We start from the raw sequence: 14,751 nt of genomic DNA, 5'->3' as shown, positions 1-14,751 counted from the left end.
TCTTAATTTTTACAGTCTATCTTACATAATTGTGCTGCTTTTGGCCTGGGAATGGTTAATTTACTTACTTAGGAGCTGACAAGCACATCTTGACATGTGCTGTGGTGCCATGTGCACACTTGTAGTATTATTCTCCCCTGCAGAGGAGTATTCTTGACTGCAGAGATTTTCTATTTGACTTGAGGCAATGGAGAAAAACACAAATAAACACCATTTTCAAGAGTATAGGTTAAGATTTGCAACAATATAGGTAACTTCACAGTATATCCTTCTGAATTTCTGATGTATAGCCTCATACCCTGAGGGAAAACAATATGGAACAACAATTCAGGAAACAGTCACACTGTATAAAGGACAAAAAGCTGGATTTGGAGACAGCTGAGAATCTGTCAGTGGTGAGCACCACTGACTATGCTCTTGTCAAGCAAAAAGAAACATAGACATCATGCCTTGAAAGCAGAGGAAATATTTGATAACTTTATTTCAATATTATTTCTTTAAAAAGATAAAGCAGAGTAACTCCAGGCAGCTTTTATGCTCTTGAAGTGATTTGGAGGGAATGTTGAAATAGTTAATAAATTTGATGGAAAACAGCTATTATCACAGTAAACAGATACCATAATTATGAATTCTATAAAAATTAATTGCTCATTATTCAGCTATTGCTCAACAGCAGAACTGATTAACAGCACTAGAAGCTGCTATTTGGTTTAATACTCCATGTTCATAACATTAGTTGTTTGGTGTGGATTATATTGCAGCAGTTATTCACATCAATAAGTTTGCTTGCTGTAAAATTTGAAATCACAAACAAGGAACACATCATGAGGAAATGAGCAGAAATCATATACCTTAAAATATTCCTCAAGACCAGTTACACCTTCTCTACAGACATGCCTGAAACTCATCTGAATATTCATAATCTCAGTAAGCAAGAAAAAACCCTAACCCCCAAAACAACAAAGCATAAAACAATCAAATTCCCAGGTTAATCTCTCCTCAAAGTAAATTTGTACCAGCATCCTCTAGCCCAGCTTCAGCAGGGGAGACCATCCCTGCAAGTGAGGGGCAGCTAGGAATGGCTTCAGGATTAAAATCTGCTCTTACACTTTGTTTGGATATCAGCTGGCAAGAACTGAAGGTCACAGATCACAGCTATGTGCTGTTTCTGAAACATGGCATCTCATGGAAAAACTGCCACACAAAATTCTCTGCCTGTCACTACGGTGAGCCCTCCATGAGAAAGAAAAAGACACACATGGCTTTCCATGAGGAAGTGCCCAAAAAACACAGGACAGCTGGGAGTCCTCTGTTGGCTCTCTGTCCTCTGCATCCTGGTTTATTTGAGTCTTAGGTGAACCTCTCCTAAGATCTAGAAATGGACCTGAATGAAACTATTATGCTATTTTAGCATTTTGACTATTATTTGACCATTCTACCATATATTATCATTATAAAAGACAAGATTAATTTGTCCTATAACCTGAAAACTTCTAGAAACTGCAGTTTTACTTTAAAACAGTGAAAAGAAGAGGCTGTTCGGTTACTAGAACATTATTTCAATGCATAGAATGAGAGACAGAAACAAAACCAGTAAATGTGTACACTAAATCAATAGACTAATTATTCTGTTGCAAAAAATTTATTTGGTATATTTTTCCTGCTGCAGAAGATCACTGTGCATAAAAATGGTTATTATATCATAGTCAAAGAGGTATCATATCTTCATCTGAAATTTAAAAAGTACTAAAAGGAATACATTTAAGATAAAACCACAAATGGAAAAGATCAAAACAGCAAAAAGAAGCAGGAATGCATAAAAGAGAGTGTGTTTTGAGGAAAACAGATATAATAATAAAGCAGAAATTCAAGGGTAGCAGAATTTACTGGAGCCATAGTCCACATGCATTAGTGGACTTACAATCTTTACTGAAGAACAAAGATCTTCTTTCTTGCTGTTTTATTACCTTGGCAACATATCCTCCATGTCAGCAATTACATAGGAGACAACAGTCCAAACAGCAGCACAGAGATTCATCTGGTTTGGATCCTGAACTGTCATTGTGTCCCCTTGAGAATGATGAAACCAGAAGTATTTATTGATGTCATCCTGCAAGCTGGCACCTACAGAGAAAAATGGGCAAAGTTCCATTATAGGAATACAAATATTTAAAGAGGAATATAAACTTGAATCTGTTCCTGGGCTCTTTATGATTAAAGCCACGTGCAACTGTATAAAATTCATAATATATTTGAAGTAAAATAACTGTACAGAGCTGTGTCATGTGCAGTTTCTAGGGTTTAGGTTAATTGACTCATGTGAGCATGAGGCAGCAAAAATTCACACTGGGTAAAAGACAACCTTCTCCTGGGAAACTCGTTTCCTCAGCAACAGTATGCATCCATTTTCTTCTGAAACTAACAGATTTCAAGCAGGAAAATCCCTACAGTAACTCCACAGCAGCAGCTTCCTCTGTTCTCCACTGATGAGTTACAATTGATTTATTAATCCTTTTCTTGTTTTTATTTGTGTTGGGGAACTTTGGAATTTACTTCTGCTTTTGAGCCCCTGTACATCACCAGGATGTGGTGTTTCAGAACAAGTTTCCAGATAATCTGGGGTAACCCAGGTAGCCCAGGACTACATTCCTCTCGCAGTCAGGAGTCCTCATCAGCTGGGGCAGAAGCAAGTTGAGTGAAATCACAATTCTTCCCTTTCAGCAACAACTGATTCCCCCTGGGACCACATGGGCAGGGAAAGGACTACTTTTCCCTGAGACAGCCGGGCTCAGGGAGCACAAATAATGCTTGCAAGGTTTCACTCAAGGCAGACCAAAGCCAAGAGGAACTGGAGAAGATGCTACACAACTAGGAGCTGCATCAGAGATGCAGGCAGAGGATTATTACCCTGGTTATTCTCTGCTCCAGTGCCCACTGACCCTCTCTAACCCCCCCCCATTTCCCTTGAACTTCCTCCCTCGAATTTCCTTTTTTCCCAATTCATTACCTCTGTCTCTCCTCCATTTTTACTACCCTTCATCAGTTTTGTTGTAATGTCAACAACCATTCCACCATTAACAAAATTCCACAGCAAATTTTGAAAATAAGTAAATTTGAAATTTTCCCCCACCACACTCATTCACTGCTTGAATGCAATTCCTTTGCATTGATTCCCTTGTCCTGCTCACTGACCAGGGCTAGGAGCTGCACAGCTCCCAATGAAGGACCCACTCCTTTCTTGGTCTACAAACTCAGAGAACTGCTGTCAATTCACAAGTAAGAGCTATGGGCTGCAGGCAGAAACACAGACTGAGGATACTCCTGCCATGCCAAGAAGGAAAAAAAACCCAGAATTGTTTGACTATAAAGAAGAAGTATATAAATTATTCATATTATTTATTTACATGCAGTGGAAATCAGTATCAGATGATGAGGGCTTTGATAAACTCATGTGTGCTCATAAGACTTACTGTTATGATTTTTCTTGGTTTTCTGAGATGCCTGAAGCCTTTGAAGAGAATGAAAGCAAAATTTCCCACAGCATAACTGTACATTCCTATATTACATATCTTTTGATCACTCAAACAATCATTCAGAACAGAGTCCAGCTCTCCCTGTGGGTAACAGGCATGTTTCTCTTGCTGTAATGGGGACTGACTTGGATGGCTCAGTTCACTGCTGTTTTAGAGAGATGGAATAGAAAGTTAATGCATTTTAATTCCACCCAAAGTGAAGATCCCTTCATAAGAGAGATTATAAGCTGAAAGTCCAAATGCTACAGCACAAGGTTATACAGTATTATGACTGATTTTAAGAGGCTCTTCTTGTTCTTAAATGACCTGTTTGCTCCTCACTTGAAGTGTTGCAATCCCACAGAAGTCACTGGGTAGGTTACAGGTGATGAATTATGTTCTAATAATTTTAGCATTAAATTTATGTCAAGTCATGGTGACTTTTAAAATTTTTTTCTGAATCCTTTTAAATATATGCAATCATAAAAGGATTGAACAGTGATAAATTCTTTAACTGATGAACTTTTGCACTACAGACATATAACAAGTTAAGCTGTTGAGGCAACCCCATTACTGTTTTTGAACACTTCTGTAAGACTCAAGACAAAAATTGCACAGATTTTGTCATAGAAATTTCACTAATCAGAGTAATTATGGATTTACAGAGAAGCACTTTATTCCTGTGAATGGAACAAAACCAAATACCCTTTGCTTTGTCATGTTTAACTCCTGAAACACTGGAAAAGACTTTTTTTTCTCTAAATTGATGTCAGAAAATTATCAACTTTGACATCAAGCAATTACTGTGCAAGAAGATCAAAAAGTTCTCAAACTGGCCATGCTGTCTCTGCAATGTTGTGAGCTAGCATTGTAGCCAGTGACATGCAAATATCTCGAGGGACTAAGGAAAAGACCCTAAGAAAGCAGTTTTATCCTGTGTAATCAGAAACAAAAGTGAAAATCCATGTTCTTGGCTTTGAGCACAAGAAGAGTTGACAGCTGAGGGCCTCACACAAACCTCTGGACATGAAGCACTCTGGGGCACAGATATGACTGCAACCAATTTTTATTGCAAGGAAGTCTCTTGTTTCAAACTTGAGACTCCTCCATGCTGATGTCAGCTGCCTGCAGATGTTTCTGCTGCCAGAGGTGGCCAGGCTGCACTTTCACTAGTAAATGCATCCAGGGCTGAGAGCAGCCCTTGCAGATGGCCATGAAGAGGGAAGTTCTGCAGGCCCCTGGAGACTGCAGTCATGTTGGGTTACTTCAATAAAGTCCATGGGGACCTACAGCCTCCTTTCTAAAAACCTACCAGAAGAAGCAATGCTGTGAGCATAATTTTTCATTGTTGTTGCTATGTAACATTTGTCTCAGGAAGAAGTCAATAACAAATGGGGGCTTATTTTTACCAAGCTAAGAGTCAAGTAAAACAGATGAGGAGCCTTGGCTCACAGACCTATAAAGTTTTCACCCATGTTCATGCTAGCCACCTAGAAAGGGAACAGCCTACAGCCTTGAAAGAGTCTGTAAGCTTTAATTAAATACTCAAAAACCTTTAGCTGGGCAGTGTTATGTAGGAATGTAACACATATCTAATTCCAATTTCCTGATGGAACCAACACTTGAACAGAAAACCAAGAGTTGGGCTACGTGGTACCCTGTCACAAATCATGCACTTTGAGCTTTTCTTCCTGTGTTTGCAGAGCATCCATAAAGAGAAAAAAGAAAGGGATGTTTGCCAAACAACCCTCTTTAATTGTCCTTTTTCAGTCTCCCTGCTTTTCCAGTGGTGCAAGTTACATGAGGAATGCTGTTGACCAAAAAAGAAATCAGTGAGAAAGTGCTTCTAGCTGGATATAATAGATGCTGTGGCATGAAAACAGAGACTGTTAAAAACTGCTGCCAAAGAATGCCATACATATTACTTGAATGCATCAAAAATACTGGAAATTAAAAACTGGAGAAAATGAATAATTTAAAACTTCAATAAAGTAATACAAACATAATTCATAGTACCATTACAAGGTGACAGAAAATCCTCTTTAGCATAGTTTAGTGCATGTTGCACCTAATTTAATGCATGTTACTGCATCAGCAGCTATCTAGTGCCACACTGGTGATCCCCCAGGGTCAAACACCAGGACAGAGAGGCTGCAGAGCCTCCATCCTTTAGGATATTCAAATCCTGGCAGAAAATGGTCCTCAGCGAGCTGCTGCAGCTGACTGTTTAAGCCGGGGGCTTGGACTAGGCAAGCTCAAGGGGTGCCTGCCAAACTCAGCCATTCTGTGGCACTCCAATCCATGGTGCCTTGGGTCTTTCAGACATCTCTTAGAATTAACACAACATAAAAAAAAAATTCTTCAATTCAAGTTCATTCCTGTCTTGAACTCACTTGATGATTCTCTGCATGACCAGCTGCCATGCCATACTTGGTTTGATGCACTGCATAAGGCAGGTAAAAGCAGCTGCTTTGGCAGTTCAGAATGACCATGTATTTTTAGTAATCAGCTACATAAGAGTGTCTAGATGAAAATACACACACACTGAGAAACTTTGAAAAACAGTCCATCCCTTCTAGCTTCTGATCTCAGCATGAAATGCCCAATGCAAATACTCACTAGCTGACAATAAGGATATTGACTTGCCTTACTTTGTGCTCGTATCAAACACCAGTTCTTCACACATTAATAAACTGACAAAGGTCGTATTGCCAGCTTAAGATGAGATGCTACTATTGAGGTAAAAGGATGCTTGAACCACAAAACAAATGATGGGCATGTCAGTGATTACCACTTCTTCTTGTCACTCTCTGTCAGGCACTGCCTTCATAAGCACTGCTGTCATAAGTCATAACTAGAATTAAACTTTATTGCCAGATATTTAAGCACTCAAAATATTTTCATTTGTGCAAACAATGACTGGAAAAGCAGATAATAATTATCAGAATGATGACAGAGGCAGTTTTCATAAAACACAAATAACTTCAAGGGGGAAAGCAAGCAGTAACCTCAGAGTAATTTTACATCTTAAAACACCTTGCATTACACTCCTCCCTATTTTCTTTCTTTTCTTTTTATACCCCAAACAGCATTCAATTGACAAAGGAAGTGAAATATGAGTTGTGGAGTCAATACATGTTTGCTACAGAGTCCTATCAATAGCTTCCCAGTTGTCTTTGCTTTCAAGTAAACCTCACAGCTATGCCATGAATCTTTCAGATACGATGGGAAAATCCCCACTGTTTCCATAGCCTCTTTTTGTTGTCCTGAGTCTTCAATATTACAGCTAAATCTCTGGGATACTGACCTCTGCATCTATATTGCCTTATACAGTGAAGTTAATATGCCAATGATTTATAAAAAACTGTGTAACTTTTTCAGGTTTCATTTTATAGTAGTCCCTAGAGGACTTGACAGAATTGCCACTCTATTATTTTACACAATATATATACACCTCTCCAAAGAGAAAAGACTCCAGCTCAGAAGAACATACACTCTAAACAAACAAGAGGGCCTGAAGGATGAAAGGGTCATGCAGAGATGAAACGACACATTCATTTTCTCACAGCAGCTGAGAAAGGAATAGATGCCAGACAGCTGAGCTGAGGCCAGTGTCGTGTTGAGTAAGCTGTACTACCTCCTAACAGCAAAGCTGGAAATGCCTTCCTTAACAAGGCATAATTTTCTCAATGTTTCCAGAAGTTTACAAATAGAAAGAGCTTGTAACACATGCTTTGCTTACATCTTCCAAGTACCTGTTTGAGCTTCACCTTTGTATCAAGACAAACCTACGTGCTATCAAAGGCATTGCTCGTAGTAAGATGTCAAGACATCAGATGCCTGATCTGAAACCTTATTTTTATTTCTGCAGTGATTTCCCTGGCTATAAAAGACAGATTCCTTTTTTCCTATCTATTAAATATTGCCTTTGTTCCCTGCTTCTTCTTTAAGAAACAGGATTTTTTATTTTTAATTTTACTTCATTTTCAAGTTTATTCTAATCTCAGATTTTTTTCATGCCAATGACCATGTTCAGGAGTGTACTAAAAATCTATAATGCCATAAAAATAAAGCAAATCCTGATGAAATATACATGTCTTTTTCTTTTACATCAAGTACTTAAAAATAATGAAAAAAAGGGCAAAAGGACATATCACAATCTCCTATGTAGTTAAAAATCGGTATTTAAATGTGTAGTTAAAAACCAGGAAAGAATAAACACAGAAGTTAAGAGCATTCTATTCCTCACACGCAGTAATAGAATTAATAGCCTCTAATAGCCTCTCCCTTCTCATAGCTGGAGCATTTCTGCCCAACACATTTTGAAAGGTCAGAACTTCAGGGTAGAATTAGGAAGACACATGCCTTGTACTTCAAAGTATATGTGCCAAAAATGCACAAAAAGAAAAATGGATGAAAGATAGGAACAGGAACACAATTTTTATTTTTATTTTTACTTTCATTTTCATTTTGTGCCTTTCTAAAACCCAGCAAAGTCACAAATCTCAAGTGCTCAGGGAGTAAATCTGCAGTGGTAGCTGTGTTTAGGACGGGCTGGCTGGAACGTTCTGCCAGTGTCTCATCATCTCTTTCGCTGCAAGCCCTGTAGAGTGCTTGAATACTTGTTCTAGGTGTTGTACAGATGTTTTGTGTTCTGCCCCTGCCTAACCTCAGTCTGCAGTACTACTGCTATAATGGAAACCCAATTATTGCAGGCACGTATTTTGGTGCTCATATTAACCTCTTCTTTTGTGATATAACCTGTAGCTGACAGCTGGCTTTAATGCCAATTATTTCATTATCCATTTTTCAATAAGCAGAGTCAATGGGGAATGCTAATGCTGTTTAGTGGGGCACTGACAGCATTAGTTTTCCTGTCACTTAGTCTCAAATGATGAAATTACAGGCTAAGTTGCTTGAGTTTCATGGCCTCCAACACTGAAATAGTTTCCAGTACGGAGCTTATAAATAACATCAGAAGCCCTGCTGTTTCACCTCCTGAGTCACTCTCTCAAAAGTCTTTAAAATTCATGATTCAAACAGAAAGACAGAGGGAAAGCTTTCAGGTGGTTGTTTCAGTGACTAATTAAATGAGACTATGGTGTAAGGGAGACAATATGAAGTTTGCATTACTTCTTGTTTTGCGTAATGCATTTCAAAATTAATCCTGTGGATACGCTAACTGGACTAAATTACAGCTCAGGATTATCACAGTTACTTTTGCAATGCATTAACCTTTCACTTATTGCATGAGAGGACCAGTGACAGCAGGGGATCCAACATAAACTTGCATGAAATGCTGTGAAATGAGGTGCCAGGGAAAGAAGCTGTTCTACTTCATAGAGCACAGGTTGACTAGACACTAAAGTAATACCCTAAAAAGCCCTTGACTGGGAAAAAAACCCACAAAACCCCAGATAAATCTTCAACAGTAAAAAGCACTGGAAGTTCTTCCTCCATTCATCTGACCTCTGTCTTAAATTGTCAAAGTTCTTTTTTTTAATAAAAAAGAGAAAAGGGAAAGTCTCCCTAGCTGGTGCTGCCTAAACACGACCCACTTGCAGGTTCACTCTCTGGGATGGAGAGATCCTTCCTAGGCCCACTCATCACCAATTTTTGAACCTTTTTACACTTCTGCCCACAGCTCCATGTGGCAGTGCATGGTGTGCCTGAGCATTTCGTGTGGGCTCAGTACAGTTCTCACTTCGTGAGCTTTAGGAACAGCACCCTCCATTTCTCCATTCAGCTTCATACCACTGGTGTCTTAATACAGTTTAATCACACCTAACTCAGCAGCTTTTTCCCAAGCTGAATAATCCTCCTCTTGCAGAAACTATTCAGTATCTCTGAGGATGCAGGCTTCTGGTGACTCTTCTTCTCCCTTTTCTAATTGTGTTTCACCATTCCTGAGATGAGAAGCCCAATACTGCCTACAAACACCAGCACATAAATGGAATCGTGATGTGACTGCAGCACACCACAACACATCTCCTACGGATGCTTTCTGCTTTTTCTGTCTTCCTTCCTTCCTCAGCTGCATGATACACTGTGTTTTTAGCCTTCCCTGGGTATTGACTTGACAATTTCAGTCAATTATTCACAGTGATTCCCAGATCATTCTTCTTGAAGATAGCATGGATCCTGTTGCTCTGTATCCATAGCTCCCATACATTTATTGACAAAAATGTCACTAGTTGCTGTATTTCTCAGACATTTTCTACTATAAGATTACCATCACATTTTCACAGTCAGATTTGATATTTAAGATCAAATATTTGAAGCAAATGTTGCCAACTTGCTATTCTTGCTGTTCACTCCCTTTGCAGCTAACATGGAGTTTTCTGAACATCCAAAGTGCCAAAAAAAAAGTGACTGGGCAGCCTAATACTCCATTAAGAATATTGACAATTTATTTCTACCTATTTAAGATCAGGTATTTACCATGAAAGGGGAAAATACCTCTCACCTTACCTTCTTCCTCTGTTGTCTTTGATCCAGGGGCTTTTGAAGACTCTACTTTACTGACCAGATCCAGCTACAGAAATGGTTACAAACTCTTCTGAAATCCCTTGTTAGATTGATGAGGCATGACTTCCTCCTTCCAAAGCAACACGGACTCTTGAATTAATTTTGTATTTTGTGTTTTGGCTCTGTGACCACTCTGGCTCACTAAAACAGATCCCTATTTAGGGGATTCCCTACTTAAAGCATATAAATTTAGAAGGATTATGTACCTGCATTATATGTCTGTTTATGTTTGTATATATTGTGTATGTTTTAATATAATTTATTTAATTTGTGATTTCTTTAAAGTTATGTATATGCATACATATGTTATGCAGAGAACACTTAAAAAAGTTGATAGTTGTAAAAGTGATTGTTGGATTTATAAATCCCTTACATTTTGCATTCTCTATTAAACACTGCAAGTGGAATGAAAGTCATTGCAAAATCAGCAGTTTCTCTAATTTAGAATTCTTTTTCATGTGTTTGTTTATGTCTCAGCTCAGTAAAGCAGTTAAATATTGAGCATGCAATTTATTTTAATGCTATTAAGCTTTAAATGTCACACACAAGGGTCAAGTGATACTGGGACCCATTTGAGCCATCTTTCCTGACCAAATGCATTTCTGTTTCTATAGTCTCTATGTAAGTGCACCATGAAGCTGACATTATAAGGTTGCTTAGAAACCCAAACTATTGCAGTGCTTTGTTCAACGTTCTCTGCTAGCCAAAGAGCCTCCTGCTAACACCCAGGGCTAGACCCTTGCTCCATCCTGGAGCAACTTCCAAAATCACCCCAGAACAGCTGTGGAAAGAGACACCTCCTAGACTGTTTAAAAGTCACACATGGGGAGAGAGCACCATGAAAATGACCCATTTGTCAAGATTTTGAGTAGCATTTCCATTTCCAGTAACTCTCTGCATTCGTTTGCAGTTTCAATCCATTCAAGAAGCTTCCTTGCATTTTACAAGAAATTGAGCTATTTCCCAAACCAAACTCACAAACCAGTTTAAAGCAAGCCTTTAGGTCTGCTTTTCCAGAGGATGCTGGAGACAGAGAGGAAATGCACAGGTTCTCATTTGCTCTAGCCTTCCCTCCTTGATACAATTACAGCTGGATGTTTAATCACAAAGTTCCTGTTGGAGCCTTCCCACCAAGTAGTCCAGTACTATAAATTCCAATGTTCATAGGACCCAACCAAGCAGAGCTCCCTCCTGCCCAGATGGTGGTGGGAAGAGCCAGTTAACGAGCATTTCATAACAAGCTATGAAAAAAAAATACCAAACCACCAAACCAGTCACCTAATTTAAGTAAAACACATCCTAAGCATAGTAAGTCTGTTATATTTTATATCACAGAAACCAAAACTGCATTTATTCAACCATACCCACAGGGTGAACAATGGTTTTACTTGCAACTTTTTAAATTTGTTTTTTCTCGTTTTTGATTCTGCTGTGCTTCTTCTGCACTTCTCCTCACTCCTGGATTTCTCAGCTTCTCTGAGCTGAGCTCCTTCAGAATACTCCTTCACGGGGAGCCCTGCTTATCTCAGTTCTCTGGGTCAGAAGAAAACTCCAGAGCTAGTTAGAATCTTGTTTCTCATGTTTATAAGGATATCACAAAACTTGTAGGTCTTTCTAGACTTTCTGCACAAGTTTAATTCACTACAACCTGGCTCATTTTGGTTCTGAAGGCACAAAATGGCCCTGAACTACGCAGTTCTTTTATCTTTATACTCATTCTTGTCCAATTAACAATAGACACGTATATTATTTTTCTTAATGACCCAATGACCCAACACCTGTGTACTGCGTTGTGGCATTTTCTATCCAATCACCTACTACTACCCAAAAACCTCTAGAAAAAGAATATGAAGAAGAAATAAGAATGAAAAGAGACAACACTCTAAATCCTCCATCTTGCCTTCTGCTCTCTAAACTAGTTTAAACTCTAAACTAACTTTTTCACCTAGTGACCTAAGAAAACTTTCTAATCTACACACTCACACTTTTACCTTTTCTATCTAACTTTAATGGTTGTTTTCATGTAACACCATGAAAACATTTCATTTTGTATGAAATGCAGTGTTCTCTTGGATCTCAGAGGCATCAGAGACAAGGGCATACACTCTGTATCTCAGACTCCAACATTTACTGTCTCTATTTTTTGCACCTCACTGAGACTATCAAACTCTTCAAGTTCATGGTGGATTTTAGACATAGAACCATAAGAGAAAGCTGGAAGAATATACTATGCCTGCAACAATAAAATATCCTTCAAAATATCTGTGGTTACTTGAGTAATGCATACTTGAGTTTTAAACCAGTAAGTTACTTCATAACACGTTAGATGCTCCAGATACTGGTGATGGAATATCTTTTTCATTTGATCTCCAAACCAGTGTATATTTAGCTAGTTCACTGGTTACAGAAATGCTGAGAAGTTCTTGAAACAAAATTCAAAGCTTATTGCAAGGTTCAGGACTACACAAATGCAGGAGTCTTCAGTCTTTGGGGTTGGGCTTCAGAGAGCCACAAAACCTACAGGTCCAGGGGCACTTTCTGGGGTTGCAAAAGGCAAGTGAAATGGAGCAGAGCACTGCACCAACACTGCTCCCTTCATACCTTTCTCAGCTGGCCCACCCGCAGTGCAGGACACCTCACCTGCAAGCCACCATTGGGATTAGGGTTCAGAGAACCACAAAACCTTTCTGCTCTAGTCTAAAAGCATGTTACCCAATGGGTGATGAGCACAAAGTAACAGGAATTAATATTCATTTAATATTTTAAGCAACAGATTGCATATTTTTGTCAGCAAAACTACAAAGTAACAATACACTTAAAAGAAAAGAAAGATAAAAATAATTAAGGTAGAGTGAAGACACCTGCTGCAACATTGTTATTCACAATCTCAGAATCTCTGTTTTAATGTTCCATGAAATTACATGGGGCTTTATTAGGAAAAGAAAGGGGGAAATTAAAGAATTTCTGTCCTTTAAAGTAAGGAAGTAGAGAAATTCCTCACACCTGATCTGACTCTGCAGTGCATCACTACTTGTATGTGGGCTCTGGCTAATCCACAGAGCAGAACTAATCCTAGAAGAAGATAAAATAAATAAAGCAATGTCCCTAAATAGCATGACTTTTCCAGCCTATAAAGTTGAGTTTCTGTGATAGCTATTTTGTGAGAGTGCAAATGCACTTGTCAAAATGCTAATATATTAAGCACAAAAAAAAAAAAAAAAAAGCACATAAGCTTAGGAAGAACACTAAGAGAAGCTGACAATTAATTTTAAGTTGAAAGTTTAACCTCAGCTTTCACTGAAAAGTCCTCAGTCACATCAGTAAGTGTAAATAGCATTTGCCTTAAACATAGGCTTACTGCAGCCTATCTTTTACTACGCTGTTTTTTTATAAGGTTGAAAGTTTTGAAGTTTACTTTGGTTTTGTTCAAATTAAACCTATATGGTTGAAGGCCTCATTTAAAACATGGGAAGCAAAGACTGAGTGAAAGTGTACAGAAATAGAACAAGGCACTAGTGAGTCCAGCTGCCATGAGTGCCAAGCTGTTGAGAACAGCTTAGAAAATCCTGCTCCAGAATCAATCTGATTATCTCCATGACAATCATAATTTTGCAGAAATCAAGGACCAATATACATTTTTCACCATTTGTTAATAAATATCTGCAAGGGCCCATTTAAAATTATATACTTTTACAGAGATTTCTAAGCAACTCCAAAAGACATAGCGTTTTACATATGATGCAACAAATGCAGATAATTTGATAACAGTGACCAAAATAAAAAGCAAATACACCTCTTTTAGTTTAAATACTACCCACCATCCTTCTGTGTCCATGCTGAAACTTAAAGCAATGTTTACAGCTGTATAAATGGAAGTAATTTCAATTTGGATTTAGTCAAAGAAATCAAGCACAAGCACACTCTTGTAAAAAGTTGTTTATGGTGTCACATTCAAATACCACCTATAGACTAATGCAAAGGGAGAAAAAGACCCAGTGATGATGACTGTTAGCAGCCCAGAGCAAGATTTTTATCAAATGATTAGAATTATTTTAATAGAGAGAAGCTAAAATTTAATACATTCCTTGAAAAAAAACTTTATCTCTGCATTGCTATGCTTGTCTTCCACAGGAGAAAGCCATGCTCCCCAAATGTAAGTTTTCATTACCAGAATACCATTAGACTATTGGTTCCTTTAAAATACCTAAATTGAAGACTCTTTTTACAGAGCAGATACATAAAAATAAATATTAACATATATACATCTATATCTACCAACCCACACATAATTAAAAACCTTTCAGGAGCCAAATGCACACTTGCTAAACAGAATGGCATGCTATATATTCAAAAGACTTCAAGAAATACTCAGTCAAACTGGGATTATAAATCTTACCTAAAAATAACCTAGATGAAAAATTTCTATACTCTTGCCATTGTTAATTTTACTTTGACATCCTCACTTTACTTTTTCATCCTCACTTTAAAATTAACAGGCATCTGATAGTAAAAAAAAAAAAAAAAAAAAAAAGATTATTTTTCTTGCTTTAAGGCTCATCATTGCAAAATAATTGTGCATGGTTATTGGTTGCATAGTTTCCATTCCCCACTCCTACAAGAACTGACACAAAAGAAGAAAAACTGGTAGGTCTCATTAGTCCTGGGTAGTCTAACCTTAGCTAGCACAGATTCATCAGAAAAGGCAAATAAA

General features: G+C 38.0%; 1 protein-coding gene across 1 annotated transcript in view; it reads right to left on the bottom strand.

The window, feature by feature from the left end:
* Positions 1 to 450: 450 nt before the first annotated feature.
* The window catches only part of CPQ (carboxypeptidase Q), a 150,633-nt gene continuing 136,332 nt past the window's right edge, over positions 451 to 14,751 (bottom strand). The window contains exon 8 of the mRNA XM_015618259.3: positions 451 to 2,124. Within this exon, the coding sequence (XP_015473745.1) occupies positions 1,964 to 2,124 (161 nt within the window). The 3' untranslated portion in view covers positions 451 to 1,963. The remainder of the gene's footprint in view (positions 2,125 to 14,751) is intronic.

This window comes from Parus major, chromosome 2 (genome assembly GCF_001522545.3).
Source record: "Parus major isolate Abel chromosome 2, Parus_major1.1, whole genome shotgun sequence".
NCBI lineage: Eukaryota > Metazoa > Chordata > Aves > Passeriformes > Paridae > Parus > Parus major.
This window is presented reverse-complemented; position numbering and strand designations above follow the sequence as displayed.